The following is a 19,785-nucleotide window of genomic DNA, read 5'->3' as shown; positions in this document are numbered from 1 at the left end:
AGTCCAACCAAAACTTTATATTTATAGGGCCCGACACAAAAACACACACACACAAAACAAGTCCATAAGACTACACAAACGCCTTGTAATATTCCGCCACACTGCTCGTCTGCTGCAATCCAAGTGTCCTGAAGGGATATAGTCCAGAGTTTACTCCAAACATCATTTAGGACATTTTTACAGCCTAAACAGTCCTGTATTGAATTCACGTGTGTGAACGTCAGAGCGCAAAACAGGGATGTTTGGGCTGTAAAAATGTCCTAAATGATGTCGTTTGGAGTAAACTCTGGACTATATCCCTTCGGGACACTTGGATTGCAGAGGACGAGCAGTATGGAGGAAGATTTCAAGGTTTTTGTGTAGTTTTATGGACCCTTATGTCGGGCATTATTATTCTCATAAAGTTTTGGTTGGACTATGAACCCCCATCCCGGGTCTCCAGATGCACTTTGAGGAATTAAAAAACTACTCTAAGGGGGCGGTGTGTGGCGCAGTGGTTAAGGCGGCCGCCCCATGTCGAGGCTACAGTCCTCAACGCAGTTCGGTTCGAATCCCGCATCGGGCGGACCTTTCCTGCATGTCATTCCCCCTCTCTCTGCCTCCCTCTTTCCTGTCTATATACTATGTGCTATCAAGTAAAGGCAAAAAAAAAAAAGCCAAAAAAATATACTAAAAAAAACCCAAAAAAAACTACTCTACTATTCATCAGCATGAGGGTGAATGAATTTCATGAATTAAGCTGAGACAACGGCAACAGACCATTCTCAAGAACCACTGTTTGCTTCTGCCACAAACATAAATGCACACACTCATACGGTAATCAGAATTTACTGTGAATGGAGCTCTCTGTTGTACATTAACTTCTGTTTTTAGTAGTGCTCCTGGAAAACAGCATTATTTTTCTGTTTTATTGTCTTTATTTATACTATCTGTACTGGATCCCTACAGAAAATTAAAAAAAATGATGTATACGGAACTGTATCTGGCAGCCAATGGGTGGGCACTACAGGGTTGTTGACCTGCCCATAGCAACAGGCCTGATTGATCTGACCATTGTTCATCTCTCTAGCTCATGTTCAGTAGACAGTTTTTCCTGAGTCATATTCAATGTGTTATTGCTACTGCTACCTCATGGATTATACAACTACGATTACAGAGACTTGTGGTATAAGGCTTTTTTCCATTGTGACTTAACAGAATCATCAGTGTAAACGCATTGCAGCGTGTACCCACTGTGTACTCAGCTTGTCATTGCAAGTTATCAGGCTCATTGTTATTGGTGCAGAGTTCATCAAAGGAACCTGAACACCCAGAAGTCAATTGCTCAGCCTCCAGTGTCTGTTCTACTTGTTTGGGTAAAGTCAATAAAGGACAGAGATGTGTGTGTATGGATGTTAGCTGAATCGTGGGTCTATTTCAGCAGAAAATGGAAAAGATGATGACCATGCTGAAAATCAATGTCTTGTTTACTCCTTATCTGTTCAAAGACAAATAGTAGATTTTCAAGTTTGTATATAGGCCTGGCTGACATTTGCTTCAAAATAAAGCCATAAAACCTTTAAACATATCAGCACTGCTTTTATTCTGAAGATATTATTGACTTTGGGTTGTGATGCTTTAAAAGGCTTCAGTGTTACTTGATGTTGGGCAACTGGTCTGTGTGTCTACACTTGCTTTAATGAGAGATAGAGCTATAACTTGAATATTATTGGTCCCTTGGTGAAAGCTTTCCTATAAAAAAAATAATTTGAATGAACATACCAAAAGCAGGTTTCAATTTGGGTTTAAATGTCCATGTTTTGGTTGTGACTTTTAATTTGCATGTCTGAGGTGAATCTATATGTTTTTGGTCACTGCCTGTTTTTTTCTCCAATGTTGTCATCAGGACACAATCCTCACTATTACTTAAGAAGTACTAAAATCTTTCCGGGAGAAAACACATATATTTTACATTCACAGCACAAACCTCTAACATGCCACATTATACTATTCCCTCTGGTAAAATAAGATGCTGAAGGGATGACTGTGCACATGACATATGGTATAATCCAAAATACAGGTGTATGCATCTACGTATTACACCATGAATGTTCCAGTGATAATGGTTAGTGGGTAACAGGCCAAACCTAAAACTATAGAATAGCAATGTCATATTCACTAAATCTACTGCTCTGTTTCTGTTTTTAACAGTGGAAGTGACCTTTAGTGTGGCAATGTTTACTTTTTTATACCGGCACATATATTATTGAGGATGGTGCTTTTATTTTGAAGGAGTGGGAGGATAAAAGTGTCAAAGTTTCAGCAGGGAAAATGTTACACTTTTTTTTTTTTTTTTTTTTTTTACATTTAAACAGTGTGACATCGTGACTAGTGTGTTTTTAACTCACACAAAGTGAGTTACATAAAGCTTTTTCTGAGTTTGATGAGCATGTGTAAGCTGTGTTAGCCCAGTGTGTCACAACTATTGTTCTTGACAAGCAATCAACATGAACTTGACATTAAGCTGCAGTAAAATATGAAAGACTAGTGAAGGGTGTTGATATTTGTTTGTTTTTCTCTTTGTAACTCTTCAACACATCTGTGAAGAGTGATACTATAATGGCTGAGGTCAGTGTAAACACACTAATGAATAAATAACTGTTAAGGTACTGGCAAAAAAAAAGGAATTTTAACATTTAAAGCCTACCTAATGGAATACACTAAATTATGAGCAGTATTTGCATGTAGCTGGTTAGAAGTAAACGGAATATTTGTGTTAATATAGGCTAAGTCTTAAATAGCTATATCTTCCGACGGCAATCGAGTGTTTGGTCCGAAACACGGGTCTGTCAGTCACTCTGCTCTGCTGTAAGCCGAGGAGAAAACTTTCCTTGTATCCTACAACCTTTATCCAATGAGGAGAGAGAACGGCATAAAGGGGCGGTCCTCTCTGTGTGTGCAGCCAAGGGATGCGCGTGAATGTGGTGACGTAGGGACGAGGGCGGGGACTGCTAACTCCATCGGCTGACAAGAAGTTAGCCAAAACAACCGGATCGCTTACTTCTGCTTGAATACAAACTACTTTCATTGTGCTAGTGCCATTTATGGGAAATCATAGCCTATTTTCTCACCTTTTTGTTTAAAACCAGCACCTAATTTGAATGACAACAATAGTAACGAATGAGAGTTTAGCTATAGCCTATATTTTTCATGCAACTATCACTGTTTAGACAAATCTGAAATGATTTAAGAAACATTACTATTTTTGTTCGCACGAGCAAAACAGTTTTGTGTTGCTTGTATCATGGTATTTATTCAGTTTTTGGGAATCACGATGTCTAGAAAGCATCAGTGGCTCAGCTGACAGGGACAGCTGATGGTGGTAGCTAAGACATCAGGACATGTTAAAACCCTCCCGTTGTCAGACCCAACTACTCCAATTAGCTCAATCATGTTGTAGCCTACCTAAGATATCCGCTGGAAAAAAAAAAAAATTCATGGACCGTTTTTTGAGTCTCTAAGCTATTAAAGTTAAACAGGTAGGCTAACGGTTAGCCCTGCCAATTTACGACAACCATGATCAATTACAAAAACATGCACACAGAAATAGCAATGAGTGTCCAATCATCAGATTAGTCTAAACGGTGATATAGTGATGAGAAAAATGAGATATAACTCTCGTCCGTCACTGTTTTCTACCTGGAAGTATGAATAGACAACAAGGCGATTTGTTCTATACTAGTTACCAAATCCAATCCAATCCATAGTTACCACAGTGACTATAGTTGTAGTTTGATTACGTAACAGTTATTCAGCCAGAAACATGTCACAGTTCAGCCTGAAACAATGCACCTTGTAAGGCTCAGTATACCAGGCAGGAGAGGATGTCATTGTCTTCATCATACTGTACTGTAGATAGAGGAATTAATTCTCCGGCCTCTGGGGCAGTCAGACACTTCAGAACAAGATAGATGTCAGTTTGAAATTTGACGGCACTTGAGCGTGATGTCACCTTGGCAAGGACATGGAGTTGTGCGCTGCGGACTGAAACCTGGACCGGGTGTTGCATCCGTCCAGGGATCTGTGTGTGCTGTGAGATCTATGGACCATGAGACCTGCGATTTAGAGCGGGGGGGGGGGCTGCCACGGCCTCGCCATCCAGAAAAAAACAGATCAGCCGGGGTAGCCAGCGTGGACTGCCTGACTAGACGGGCCAGGCATCCAAGCAGGAAGCCATGTCACACCTAATGCACCGGTGCACTTCTGCTGACAACCATGTATATTAGATTATCATTTTAGCCCCAACACTCTATAAAACCGATCCTGCATAGCGCTGTGGGTTTTCTTCTTCACATGTATGAAGTCAAACGCAGCCAGGACTGTCTCAACAACAAGAAATGATGTTCAACCGGGGCTTCCATCCTGGAGCACACATATGGAAACCAGCTCCATCATTAAAAGCTCTTTTCCGACCAGGACAAAGCTCCTCCTGCCACAATAGGTTGAGGGATTTATCTTACAATACAAAGCACTCATAAAACCTCAGCAGCAGAGGGAATATGTCTGACCTAAGCAAAACTGTGCCTTCAAAAGATTTAGATGAGCCTTTGAAAAGCTTCAATAACACATCTTTTAAAAAAAAGAAAGAAAGAAAAAAAAAGAAGCTTTAATGGAAGTCTGTCAGTGTGTGGAGAAGTAGGTTGGACAGGGATTGCAGCTGGACACTGCAGTGGGCAATAAGGGATAAAATTGTCTGTATGTCCTCTGGCCTGCGAGGATGTAGACAGTGATTGACAGCTGGTGAGGTGACAAGCACAACAGACCACAGGCACAAATGTGGGTGTCTACAGTAAACAGCAACTGTTTGGAAGAATAATAATAGAAAAAAAAAAAAAAACACTTGAAAAGCTCGGCTGTGGCCGGAACTAAATAGCGTCAGGGAGGAGCCTGCAATATATTACTGTGTTTCAAAGGTGTTATGTACCAGTGGGAAATAGCAGACACTTTCTGCTCACAGGGAGGAATATATAACAGGAGATGAAGGCAGCTCCACACCTTTATAAAGATGTCATGGAATCCACATGCAGTATACATTTCAACAATACTGCACAGAGAGAATCTGCTACTTGTGATTCACTGAACTTTACCTACTGCAGCTTATTGTTGAAAAACAAAGAAGAGCTGCTCTGCCTCCTCCGTGTCAGCAGCATGTATCATAGTTCCTTTAAAAGGAAAATGACTTGCTTTTAAAAAGAAAGTGACCTCAAATAAAAGAAATAACACAATAGGTGTCACTCTTTCCGTTGTTGTTTGCATCTTATTATTACCAGTGCCTTGACAAGGCAAGGTAATCCCCCATTTTATTGTGACTAATATCAGAATTATTTTAGTTTTTCATTTACCTTACCTTTGTTTTATTTTTACTTATTCAGTTTTTATAATTTATCTTTATGCATTAATCATATTTACCTCCTTATCTTACACTATGTGTGTATGTGCATAAAGGTATGTATATGTGTGTGTATGGAGAAATGTGTGTTTTACTAACAATTTTTATTTTTGAATTTTACCTATTATATAATTAAAATTAAATTGGCCCATTGCCATAATCCCTATAGGAGTAAATTCATTATTAATTGTCAGCTGCTCAGAGCTACGCTATGGAGGCTGCAGGAATTTCTTTGTTTCCCTCATCAAACTAATCAAATACACAATCCAACAACTCCAAAACGCTCTGGTGGACAAGTTGTGACCTGCACATTCACCACACTATGAGATAATAACTGAATGTTACGAGACAGAGTTGTCACAACTTGTCCACAAGAGCGTTTTGGAGTTGTATTGTGTATTTTATGAGTTTAATGAGGGAAACTAAGAAATTCCATTAGCCTCTGTAGCGTAGCTCTGAGCAGCTTGCGGCTCTGCTCCGCCGTTCTAAAAACAGCTTGCACCGACAATTAAAGGTAACAAATCTACTCCTAAAACTATAGGGATTATGGCAATGGGCCAATTTGCCAAAATGTTGAACTATTCCTTTAACCAATTTATTTATTTATACTCTTAGTATTTCATTCCAGTTTTCCCCATTATTTTCCACTTTTATTTATCTCTTTTTTAAAATGTATTATTATTATTATTATTATTATAACTAATATTTTAGTTTGATATTTAATTAATTCATTATTTTAATTGTAACTTATAACATTATATGGCCTGTCACTCATTTATTATATGAAGCCATATGTCAGGAAATGTTCCGTAAAATGACTAAAATGTTAAAATAAAAAATGTGTGTGTTTTGCGGGGTGTCTTTGCTTTTGTGCGACTCTGCTGCAGCAGAGAACTGCAAAAAATAAACAGTGACACTTCAGAGGAAACTGGAAACCCTCGTGGCTATCTGTGAGGAAGAATGTGCAAAAAAAAAAAAAACACCCCCCTGGAGAGAGAGAGGTTCAGTCCATCCAAGGGTCATTACCTAGCTGTGATCTGAATACATAATGTGCGTAGCGCCGAGATGAAAGGCCTCGGGAGACGTCTGCGCCTTCTATTCCGCTGTGCATGTCCATCAGTGCACCGCGCTCCATTCATCACCGCATTCATCATCGTTTAAACAAGCTTCCCGGGTCGTGACTCTCTCCCAGAGCACCGCTGTTGTTGACACCGAGTGGAGTACATAACTACATATTGACTCTCAGCAGAGTGGTGAGGATGAAAAAAAAGAGATTGGAGGATTGGAGGTTTGACTTTTGCTTCCCTAAGAGTCAGTCGGCTAAATGAGGGACTCTATTGCATCCCCACCACCACCCCCTGGGTTTGCACGGCGTGAACTTGAGTTTTTACTGCAGCAGCTGGGACATCAAAGCCCAGACTACCACCTGTGAGGAGCTTCTGGAAATGAACACCCATATCGTGACACCTAGAGGACTCCTATGGAGAGAGGGAGATGGGCTGCAGCGCTGGCTGGGCCCATCTGTCACGCAGCCAGCCGGTAAACACAGAGATGTGGGGATGGCCACGGGGAGGGTCACACTCTCCTACCCTCTGTACGTCTACTCACATTACAGCCCAACGCATTTATCTCTGTGTTTGTTTATTTGAAGGAGAACCCTGATGATGACCACACAGAAACCAACCATATTTTATTAAATGGATGAATCCAAGTCAGAGTCTGGAGCACACAAAGCACTTGAATGCATTTTAATAGGTGCAGAGGACTAACGTTTCGACACAGTGCGTCTTCATCAGAGTCAAACAATTTTGGTGTGGTTCAAACCATTTAAATCCCCTCCTCATTGTAGAGGTTAAACCGTGATTGGTTGTTTAGAGTGGGATTTCACACTGCAAAAAACACACATTACAAAAATCAGGAGAGGCTGAGCTCCTCATTCAGTCCAAGTCACTCCCTCCCTGAGGAGTGGGGACATTATCAATAAGCTCCTCAGGAGGGAGGCATTTTGGATACATACCCTGAACCTCTTGGACTGAATGAGGAACTCAGCCTCTCCTGATTTTTGTAATGTGTGTTTTTTGCAATGTGTGATTTTGTTATTAAATGTCGATTTATGTCGATTTAATGTCAATTTTATATAATGAGTATTTGGTTTTGGATTTGAGGGCCGAACATGAGTGCTGTCACAGCTGGGTGGTTACACCCCTCAACAACCAACTACGGTTTAAAGGAATAGTTCACCAAAAAATGAAATTCAGTCATTATTGACCCTCATGCTGATGAATAATCCGGAGTAGTTTTTTATTCCTCAAAGTGCATATGGAGACCTGGGAGGCCGATTTGTAGTCCAACAAAAACTTTATATGAGAAAAATCGTCCATAAAACTACACAAAAAACATTTAATATTCCTTCACACTGCTCTTCCACTGCAATCCAAATGTCCTGAAGGGATATAGTCCAGAGTTTACTGGAAACAACGTCATTTAGGCCTTTTTTACAGCCTAAACAGTCCTGTATTGAATTTGCCTGGTGCGCGCTCTCATGTTCAGGCGACGCACGCAGACGTGACCGGACTTGCCTCAATGACGTCGTTTCAGGTAAACTCTGGACTATATCCCTTCAGGACACTTGGATTGCTGCGGACAAGCAGTGTGGAGAAATACAAAATTATTTTTGTTTAGTTGTATGGACGACTCTCATATAAAGTTTTTGTTGGACTACGAACCGGCCTCCCGGGTCTCCAGATGCACTTTGAGGAATAACAAACTACTCCAGAGTATTAATCAGCATGAGGGTGAGTCACTAATGACTGACTTTAATTTTTTGGTGAACTATTCCTTTAAACTCTACAATGAGGAGGCTACTAAAATGGTTCGAACCACACCAATATTGTTTGACTCTGATGAAGACAATTTGTGTGCTCCAGACTCTGACTTGGATTCATCCATTTAATTACCTACGTTGCTGGTTCTCTCTGTGATCACCAACCTCCACCTGTGGAGGGGCTGAAGCGCAAGAGTCTCTTTTTTCATAACAATATTTTACGATTTAACCAATATTTTTATTGCTGTACTACCGTTAATGATTATACTAGTGCTGGGCAATTAACTGATAAAGTGTCCAACATTTAAAGCCTCTAACCAACTTAATCTTCCTCATTAATTTGGTTAATACTTCCCCCAATGCTACGTTAATCAACCGTCCGCCTAGAAAGCTACAGATGAAACAAGAGAGCACACACTGAGCCTCAGGTTCCATCCTCACTGATATAAGTTTTAAAAGGCATCACAGCTGCTGAATTAACACAACACTCGCCTCTGATTGGCTCTTATCAGTCACAACTATCACACAGTGGCGAGGGCAACATTGTTAGAGACCGAAGGTAACAACAACCCCAGTTTGATGCATCGCATGTCGCCCAGGCTGAACTACTAGTGATGATAACAACAACAATAACTCACAGTTAAGCTAATGTAATTTAGCTGCCTACACATGTAACAGCTTCCGGACTTGATTGATTTTGTCAATCATCAATTTAACAAGTCCTAAGATAATAAATCATCTTCATCCTTTAATGACTTAACATAATTGATAATTACAAATGCCCATCAAAAGTGACATTTAATTTAGTGAATTTAAAGTGAAGTGTTTAAATTACTTATTTGACTTAATGACAGGGAGCTCATCTATGTAATAATACTCTGTCTGTGCAGTCACAGGATCATATGAGAGGAGACAGCTCTGAGATTGTTGTTTTTGGAAGTATCAGTCTGTCTGCAGCTCCAGCTCATCGATGCCCTGTCCCTATGACCTGCTCTGACGGCCATGATAGCCATCTGATCAAGACATTTTATCAGCAAGACAATCAGTCAGTAACCTGGCTCTGCCCACCCACTTAAGCTGTCGATTCAGACTAGACCTAGGGCAAATGCACTGAAAAGAACTGTATTGTACAGAGCTATTGTATACTGGAATGGACTTCCGTACTGCCTCATTCTTAAGTGTAAGAAATCAGGATTTAGAAGAGAATTGAAAAAAGCTGTTGTGAGTAAAGAAATTAGGTTAAATTCAGTTGACTGATGTCGGTAAAGCTGCAAAGTGCCTTATTTTGTATTTTTTTAGTTTAAACTTGTATAGAGACAGCTCTTAATGAGCTGATCTCTGAATGTGTCTGTGAATGTGTGGCCATGTGTGTGCGTACGTATTTGTAGGCGCTTGTACAGTACTGTGTATGTATGTACTTGTACTGTGTATGCATGGTGCATGCATGTGAATGTATATATGCACACTATATGTGCCTGTAGGAATTTGATGTATGTGAGTGGGTGTGTGTATGCCCATGTTATGGATGTATACATATACTCATATTTGCCTAGTCATCTAAGTATTTTTATTTCATGATTTATGTTTTTTTTTTTTTCATGGGAATAATTTAATTGCTTGTTTCTTATTTTATTTTTGTATTCTGTATTTTTTGTGATTTCTATTTTGGGAACTCTGTATAGGAACTGTTATATGTCTTGCTTTTTAGGGACCCCAGGAAGAATAGTCGTCACCTATGGTGACAACTAATGGGGATCCAACAATAAATAAATAAACAAATAAACAAATAAACAAATAAATAAACCCACAGTACCTACTTCCACTCAATTTTCATTTCTCAGCTTTTCTCCCGCAAAGAATCTAGCAAACAGAGGCAGCGGCTGAGAATAACGATGTTGAGATTCTGCATTAAGTTTGAAGTTGTAGTTTATACTTAATGGCGGTGGCGACATACGTTTGCCAGGCCATTCGGTTCTGTTGTGCAATGCTTTTGTTGACGGACATTTAGCACACACTTTGTTTTGCTCTGCTCATTGCAATGGGGGAAAGTCGTTGTTTACAGCGTGCATCAGCTTAATTGCGTTCCGGCGCATGATCATACATCACTACCAAACGTTAGCGATTGAATAAAGGCAGATCCAACAGATTTAAACGGGGACATATTATGGAACATATATTATAACATATATTTGGGTGTTTGTCTTGCCTTCTGGCCCCCAAAATGTGTGAATTGACAAAAAGAATCTGTAATGTGCCACCTTGGAACTGCACTGAAACAATGACAGTCTGAAAACAACCTGAGCATTTGTCAGAACAGAGAGAGAGTTAGCATTAGCACAGTCACAAACAGTCTGTGAGCAGCTGCCTGTAAGCAAGCAGGTGGTGGTGAGCGGGGCTCAGGATTTCTCAATGATGCTTAGCTACAGACCTTACCCCCCCTTTTTTATGTGTGAAAACCAATAAACCAAATATTAATAACAGCAGAGAAAAACAGAAGGATTTGAAGCTAATTACAGGATTTGTAGTTTTCATTTAAATCTGTCAATCAATCAAGGCTGTGCACTTTTACATCATAGGTGAAAACTGTCATTTGCAATAAGCAGCAAATCATACTGGAACTAACGGGCTCCATGAACAGAGTTAAAGAGAATGAATGAAAGAGAATACATTTAAATTACAGGTTGTAAAGACACTGCTACTAAATCCTCTATTTTATCTCTAAAGCCTGAAAATCTTTTTTTTTTATTATGTCATATTTAGAGGAAAGACAGAGTGAAGTGGGGATGATAACAAAAACAGAGGCTCAATAAATGGAACAACAACACACAGACAACAACAAAAAAACATGCCTTTGACATCAGTCTGCTTAAATCTAACGCTGTGGTAATTAAACCTCCAATGATAGAGCGTATTAAACTTGTAACCTCCTAATCTGCTTTAGAGGAACTTCTGAGACGACCAAGTATCGCTGCCATGGAAGCAAAGGAGGACGCTGGGTAATTAGAGAGGAGCAGGACGGTGAGGACAGAGGATGAGGACACAGAGGACGTGGGTGTTGAGACGGAGGGAGACTGACAGACAGACAGATGTTGGGAGATGATATTTGGGTAAACTCTGGCCTCACCTTGCCTCTCCCTGATTGATCACCATGTACATCTCCCAGGACATATTTTCAGCCACAGCTCCGTGAGGCACCAGCAGGCTGACCCCTGGAAAATACACACACACACACACACACACATACACACATGTGTCAACAGCAGCCTGACAACACACAGGCAAAAATAAATAAAGAGCTTGCAGCTTGTTGTACACGCCGGGGTTATGGGAGTATATACGTGAGCTTCATTTTAGTTGAATGAGCTGAGTGATATGAGAGAATAAAGTCAGCCCTAGAGTCTGAATAAAATATCACAATACGCCTGTAAATAGAAACACAATTAATGTTAATGACATTATAATTATCTTAGCACAGGCAAACAATGATGGTGTATCAGGAGTAAACGATGTGGAGGGTGTAGTTGAAATATTTAAACAGTATTAGGAACACATGAGGTGAGATCAGGTAAGTACATCACTCTGCTGTGGTACAACACAGTCCCGTCATTTGTTTTCGAGGCAAATGTACAGACTGCTTGCCAAAAAACTGCACCTGTCAGGAACATACATCAGCTGTTTTGCATGAATTTTCCTCGAAAACAACTCTGTCTCATAACGTTCCGTTATTATCTCATAGCGTGGTGAATGTGCAGGTCACAACTTGTCCACCAGAGCGTTTTGGAGTTGTTGGATTGTGTATTTGATGAGTTTGATGAGGGAAACCAAGAAATTCCATGAGCCTCCGTAGCGTAGCTCTGAGTAGCTCATGGCTCTGCTCCACCGTTCTAAAAATAGCTTGCACCAACAATTAAAGGTAACGAACCTACTGCTATGACTATAGGGATTATGGCAATGGGCCAATTTTCCAAATGTTAAACTATCCCTTTAAGGCACATGCTCACATTTTACCCTAAAACAAGAGCAAAAGGCACATTTCCACATGAACATCTCGACATTTGTGTCCAGTTGGCTTTCTTTCTTATCTTTTTTTGACCATTTTAGGTGTCAATGCAGAGGGCTTCAACAGGGGGTCCACAGATGTACTGCGCGGGGGGTTGGGGGTCAAAACATTTTTGTTTGATTAGATAATTTAATTTTTTTTTTTTAATTTCCACAATTATGAATGCAAATCAAATCAACCATTGATTATCATGCAGTTGACAGACATATTGCTGATATTGGCATTGGTATCAGTTAAGGTCTATTGATATGGCAGTGGCACGGCCCCCTTACTCAACACAATTTATACAATATACATATAGTGGAGGGGGGGGGGGCTTTATCTAAGTATATCAATAATATACTGTATATACGTCGTATACTTTACTTTCCTCCATTACTGTATACCTGATATGTTGATTGTCTATTTTGAATGTACTTGTTTGTCTCAGCTATATTGTAAATGAGGTTGCTACCTGAATATATTTCCCGAGTCTAAATAAAGGTTATATTTTAATAACTTTTTTTTTTTCATCAATTCCTTGTTATTTCGAGTATTGACTCATATAATTGAGGTAAAAATGTCTTTCATTCTAAACTTAACACTTTTATGTGGTGTTTTCTACAGGCAGGTTCCAATGAGTTGATGATGTGACTGCGGCATTGTGGGCCAGAATCACCATGGGTGCAGAGGAAAGACACACAGCTCCAGTGTGATGTCATACACAGCTGTTGTCTATGTTTTAGGGTATATTTGTGGGTAATGTTGTTGGGCTAAAGCCTCTTTACGTGGACCCTTGAGACTTTAAAACAATGGAGAGATCTATATTTTTAGTTTCGAAAGTGTCTGTTGTTATCATCCAGAGAGAGAGAGAGAGAGTACAAAAGAGAATAAATCTTCAGAAGAGGAGCCATTATTTGTTGGACCAGTGGCCAAGCAAACTTTCAGGACTGAACAATCAGACCAGATAGAATCTGAAAAAAACAAACAAACAACCAACCAAATCCTTCCAAGTCTAGTTTCACCTGACGGGCCTGGATAGGAAGGAACGGGAAATAGATGAATGACTCAACATGGGATTTGAATTCTGCTGCAAACACACTGTCTGTCTGAATCAGCCACTTTGAACTAGAAGAGATAAAACAATCTCTGTTTTTTTATTTTTCCAGATCTCAGCCAGCAACGTTGACTAAACTTGTGATTATGCAACATCCTTCAAGAAGTAAGTAGAGGGTTTCTTCCCTTTTTTTCTTTATCTATTTTGACTCATCGCTATTCATCAGCACTGCCTGACACTATTTACCATGTGTGTGAATGGAAAAAGCATTCGCAGTGAAGTGCAGGGAGCATATAAAAGGCCTGAATGACAAATAAAAGGTTGAAGGGAGTGGAAGATGACAGATAAAGACGTGTTTGGCAGCTGAACGGAGAGGGAATATTTTGTAACACCATGTGTAACATCACGGGCCAGTCTTTGAAATATGCATTTCTAACCAGTGTGTTTCTATTAAACAAACATGTTGTGTCACATGTTAGTGGAGACTGCTCTACTGGCACCAGTCAGACTTCCACTTGTGCCTTCAGTCACATTTCACAGCAACAAGTTACAGTGTACCAGTTATGCAGATCAGAGGAGACAAATGTACACGAACATAGATGTCCATCACCTGTAACAACGGCACTGATGCAAAGAAAAAAAAAAAGAACGGCGCTGTGCTCTCCAGCTGCAGCTCCACAGAGGAGCTGTCAGAGGAGCTCTGCTGTTCCTCTCTCTTAAGCCTGTCGTTTGGCTGCACTTTGTATGAAAACTGGAAGATCTCACCGCCATCTGAGCAAAGATCAGCTGAGCCAGAGCACAGTGGATGTGGCTGCTCAGCTGTAGCTGGTCACAGACACTCAATAGAGCATTTGAATCTTATCAGTCAACACACTCGTTACAAAACGTGCTCCCTGGCTGGCTGGATTTTCCGTTGGCGTTGCCGTACCAACATGGTAACACGCACAAGATGGCAACGCGCTCTGAAGCAAGACCCTTATGTATATATAAAACAATAGTTATAAGGTTATGAAAACCAAACCGATTTTATATAGCAATATACAGTACACATATATGGGTAGTATATTCAGATTTTGCCTATAAACCTTGTCAATTATTACACACTGGACCTTTAAAAAAAATATTTGACAACACATACAGTAGATATGGACTGAAAATACAAAAGTAAATACACAAACACAATGATGTTCCTGACGGTTACTGTTTATATGCTATTAATTTTCTGATATTATTTAATATCAGAACATTGACAGCATACATTTGACCATTCTGGGCAATATTTCTCAGCCTTTGTACAAGAAACACTGTACATATATTCTAAAGTGATTTGTACAAAGCTGTATATAATGTTATACAGTATATGATGCATGAATAGTAAATTGTGCATTAGTGGAATCAATAAAATGAATGGTGAATCTTGTATCTTTCAGTTTTAACAAGATGCACTTGATAAATAAGAAAGTAGACTGTGAGCTGTCAACTTCATCAGAGCTTCTCTTGTACTGGATGTGATTTGCGACATTTAGTTTTTTTCCTGAGTAAATACAGAATGCACCACATTTTCTCTTCATATTGGTGTTTCTTAATTTTCTACTGTGCTTCATTTAACTACAGCATTTATTTTCTTTCTTTCTTTTTTTAAAATGTCACGTACGTATGTGTTGTCTAGGTGACTGAACACTTTTCTTCTTGTGCTTGTGGATTTTCCATTTTTATTTGTCACCCAGAAACTATTTCTTCAGCTCTACGTACAGTAGTTCATCAAAATGTTCCATGTGAGCTTGCTACTGAGTTATTTTGTTTTTTTCCCCAATCCTGTAAACAGCTCTGTTGATTCCTCTCACCTCCACATACTTTGAAGGCGAGCCTAACTATTTATATACTGCACTCTACCAGCAGTGATTATGGTTACACTGTATATATTGTTGGTAATCTCTGAGATCCCACTGTTTCAGACAAGTGAATGTAAAAGTCAAGTGAACTGAAGGGAGCGTTGCTATTTCGGTCCTTGGGCACCAAGGTGAGGAGATGGCCTCAGTAATCTGCAGTGAAGTGCTGCGTACAGCTGGCTATTCAGTCTAATGAATAGCCGTCCCTGCAGACGGGCTGTGTGAGTGCTGCACTTGACAGCGGCGACTCCTCCACTCACACCCTCAGCCTGGAAGACGACGGCGGGAGGCTGATTTGGCCTCACCTCTCCATACATGAGGACCGGCAGAGTGGGGCGGTGAGGTGCAGCGGTTCACACGGACCGTTGACCTCAAGGCAACTGGAACGGTCCATGCAAACTCCTCCGATCGCTCCGTCCGTGTTGGCGGGACATGATGACTGCGTGACCCCTGTTTGCCTGAGAGAGCCCGCCAGGATGCGGAGGAATAACAAATGGCTGCCTACCTTGGAAACGGCACTGATGGATCGGCAGCAGCTTACAGTGTGTGCGGTGGCTACACAGTGTGCAGATCTACTAATAGCTGTGATACATTGTAGTGAGAGGTTGACTTCTTATTGAAGCACAGACCATGACAAACTGAATTACACTATTAACAGTTTTACCCAGGACTTATTTTTCTTTATCTTTTCTCACTTTAGACCACATTCACCTCTGAGCTTTCAGCTGTAATAAAGGCTCTGCAGCAAAAATACACGCTGCTTAATGCAGCACAGTAGAACTCTGGGGTATTGAAAAAGGCTTTTTAGTCTGGCTATTGACTGAATATTATTATTTTTTAGATTATTAGCACCATTTATTGTTTTCTAATTTCCTTTTCTTGCTTTTAATTGTTTTTTATTGTTCAATTCTTACATATTTTCTAAATCTATACAGTAGTATTCATTCTTTTTATTTATCTATTATCTATTTATTTTATGCCATTTGATTTTTCTATCCTCTCATGACCTGAACAGTTATTTATTTCTTTTCACTTATTTATCTTTTCTTTTCTTTAACCTTTGTGGGGTATTGATTGTTGTCTACTGTTTTATTATGTAAAACACTTTGAGCTGCTTCCTTACTGTATGTATAAAAAGTGCTTTATCAACAACATTTGATTTATTGATTGATGAATGGATGGGTAGATTGATTGACTGATTGGGTGGAGGCAGGGGGTTGTTTAGGTATTGCTCAACCCCCAAAAGTAAACTTTTGCATAACTACATAACTATGTTAAAGGTATAATATGTAGATTACCCCCATCTAGCGGTGCGGTTGCATATCAGAACGTATTCTTGATGTTGCATTCACATGAAATCAGGCAGACGTCAGACAGACAACAGACGCTGCATGTAACAGGATAAACAAGCGTCTATGTAAACAAGTGGTCCGCCAGCACGAGGCAAAACAATACAGGCGTGACAATATGTTGTCATGGTGATGTGGTATTGTTTACCTGACCCACGTTTTACCGTCTTTCTCTCATCGAGTAAAATGACATCCGGTTGGTCTGCCTGACTGCACCTGAATGCAACATCCGTGCCTCCGTCCTTCCTCACACTACACAGTGGTGACAGTTTTAACAGGCCGAGCTGACAGCTCCGCTGAGTTTCCATGGTTACCTACGGTCACGCTGCCACTGAACGTAAAAAATGGCGATGCAACATGGCCGCCTCGGTTCGGTGCATTGCCCACTTATGTATTTGTAACGACTTGTAACAACTCATTCTAAGGTACGAGAAAGCTTTCATTTGTATGCGGCTGTGATTCGACTTCAGTGAAATATGTATTTATGAAAGAAATATTTGATTTTTGCTAATAAAAGGCCAAATAAGTTACATACTGGGGTTTTTCTTTCTTTTAACTTTAGTGTTTTATATGTGTTGTGTATATGGATGTATGTCTCGTTGTAATCAACAATCAGCTATGCACAGAGAGCGACACATCATTAGTATGAATAAGTACAACAGTGGAACATGAGATGATGCTCTGCTCTCTCAGATCAAATAAACAGAAACTGACAACGTTTCACTGTTTCTTCCTCCTCTGCTTCTCCTTGCCCACTTTATGATATTTCATCACAGAAGACACGTCCTGGCGCAGGAGACTGACCCCTGACACGGGGCTGTGTAACCTTTAAATAGCTCCTCTGAGTTAGCAGAAAACCAGAGCCTTAGAAGTGATTGTTTGTAGCGAGGTGTTACCGGACAACAGAACCAGTTTACCTCTGTGACCGACGTGTTCAAACTGTACAAACATAATGATGCAATCCTGGTGCAGTCTCTATCTTAGAAATCACAAACATCCTCTGAGGCTCTGTCTTGTTTTTTTTTTTTTTTTCTTACATCGTTTTTCCCAAAGGAACCAAATCTGTACTGTTGGCTGACTCAGATGTCTGCTGAATATACTTTTAAGTAGCATTCTTCATGAAACTGTCTGTAAGCTCTGCTGTGTGATACAGATACACAAGCTGTTGCTTTTGGATTCTGGCAGATACAGAAAAAAAAGTTTTTGGTTCTTTTTAATTATTGGATATCTCAACTTTGTAAAAGTGAGTAGGAGGGTAGTTCATCTTCAATCACTTGAGCATCCTCACTAATCCTGATTTAGCTGAAAAACCTCTTCAGACTACTGCCTGAGCTCTTCTTAATGTATTAATTATTACTGTTAATATTTCTGAACAAATACTTAAGAATCCTACTTTTCTTAGGAGACATGAAAGTTTCAGAGTCAATCAATGTTAAATGTTGAAAATTATTTAAAAACATTGATATGCTGGTGAAAAAAGCAACGCTTGTAAATCCCCAGATGAAGCTGAATGTTTAATCTGTCTGTCAGAAGAACAGATAAAGACAAAAACAGACAGTTCTCATCTTTTATTCTCTCAATCTGAAGCCGTGAGCTCTGGGAGGTACCACGGGGTGCCTCCACAGCTCTTTTATTCCAAGTCCAATCAGCATTTTAAATGTGAAAAAGAAAAAAAAATAAAGAAGAAGCTGCAGATGTTTCTCCTTGAATTCATTTTGATGCTGTAATCCACTCTCCCACAGCTCTGTGACAGGGCTGCGTCGTACACCTGAGTGTCCTGTTAACTGATTTGCTTTCTGCATCCAACGCTCTTGTTGATGCTTTTACATTTTGAGGTGTAATTTTCACTTTGGTGGAAAACCTACAATAAAGTTGTATTTTGCCTTTTGAAAGCCTCTGTACCACCTTCACTGTAGCACATTTATGTGCTGACAAAAGGAACAATTAAAAACTGCAGCACATCGTTCACACTGACAAGCAGCAGTGAAGAGGAGAGAAATGTAGATGGTGAAGCTGTAGTGCTGGTTGATGATGGCAAAAAGAATCAGAAGTTTGTCCTTCCAGAAAAATACAGTGGTTTTTTGGAGGGTTTTCAAAAAAAAAATGCAAAGGAATATGCTGGGTGTTTATGCAATTTTTATGCGATGAAGTTGCAGGAACTTGTGAAAACTATCTATCTATCTATCTATCTATCTATCTATCTATCTATCTATCTATCTATCTATCTATCTATCTATCTATCTATCTATCTATCTATCTATCTATCTATCTATCAATCACATGCAAAACACATCTCTGTCTCATTCTGTTTTCTCAACCTTCTCATATTTTCATAATTCTACAAGTGGTTGTCCAGTGTCCATTTCAGACTGTGTTCCAACATGCTGTTGCACCAAGTGAAAAATAATTTGCCTCTTTTGTAAGACATAAAGTTCTTTGCGTGATCTTTTGCTTTGGTAAATTAGACTGATTTGTCTTATTCAGCACGGGATGTGCTCTAAGCTTTCCCGATTTTGTTTATCTACTCTCCTCCTAGCGTTTCACGTCACTAGTTTACATCACTTCATATAGTTCCCGAGGCAACAGAGGGAAAATGGCTTGTGTGAATTAAACATGCAACATTTTTCAACAATTTGCACAGATAAACTGCATGTATAATCCTGCAAACCCTGCATATTTCATGCATTTTGCACGGAAATCTGTGATTTATGTGGCGAAAGCGCGCCATCTTTGAAAAAATGCGGTCCCCCGCATAGTGCAAGCTTTGGCTGATTAGGCATTGAATTATGCAGTCACATAGTGCAGTGCAGTCCTCACAGTCCTCACTGCACCGCGGTGACTTTTCACAGATGCCACCTCGACCTGAGCCGACAGCCCCGGTGTCTCCGGTGAGTTTCCGTGGTTTCCTACCGTCACGCTGCCACTGAACGTAAAAACATGGTGACACGACATTGCAGCCAGAACCGAGCTGATATGGTAGATATGAATGATAAGAACGGCAAATTCAGAGCTTACACTTCAGTTTGTTGATGGGGGTAATTATTGATGAATGAAAAACGTACTTTTGAACGTAATAATCGATTTTCGTGAATAGATAACAGGAGAACTTACACAATGTAACTTTAAGCATGGAATAAGGAATTCATCATTTTCATAAATTAATGCAAAACCGCTGATGTGCGTTCCTGACGGGAGCAAC

The 19,785-nt window shown here is 39.9% G+C and overlaps 1 protein-coding gene across 3 annotated transcripts in view; it reads right to left on the bottom strand.

Moving 5' to 3' along the window:
* The window catches only part of unc5db (unc-5 netrin receptor Db), a 328,306-nt gene that overhangs the window by 44,399 nt on the left and 264,122 nt on the right, over window positions 1–19,785 (bottom strand). For all 3 annotated transcript variants that reach the window (XM_085787638.1, XM_085787639.1, XM_085787640.1), the window contains one exon: window positions 11,377–11,461. In XM_085787638.1, the coding sequence (XP_085643764.1) occupies window positions 11,377–11,461 (85 nt within the window). The remainder of the gene's footprint in view (window positions 1–11,376; window positions 11,462–19,785) is intronic.

The sequence above is a fragment of the Trachurus japonicus genome, chromosome 9 (assembly GCF_045865225.1).
Source record: "Trachurus japonicus isolate A0001 chromosome 9, Traja_1.0".
Taxonomy (NCBI): domain Eukaryota; kingdom Metazoa; phylum Chordata; class Actinopteri; order Carangiformes; family Carangidae; genus Trachurus; species Trachurus japonicus.
Note: the sequence above shows the minus strand (reverse complement) of the source record. Positions and strands in the feature narration are given on the sequence as shown.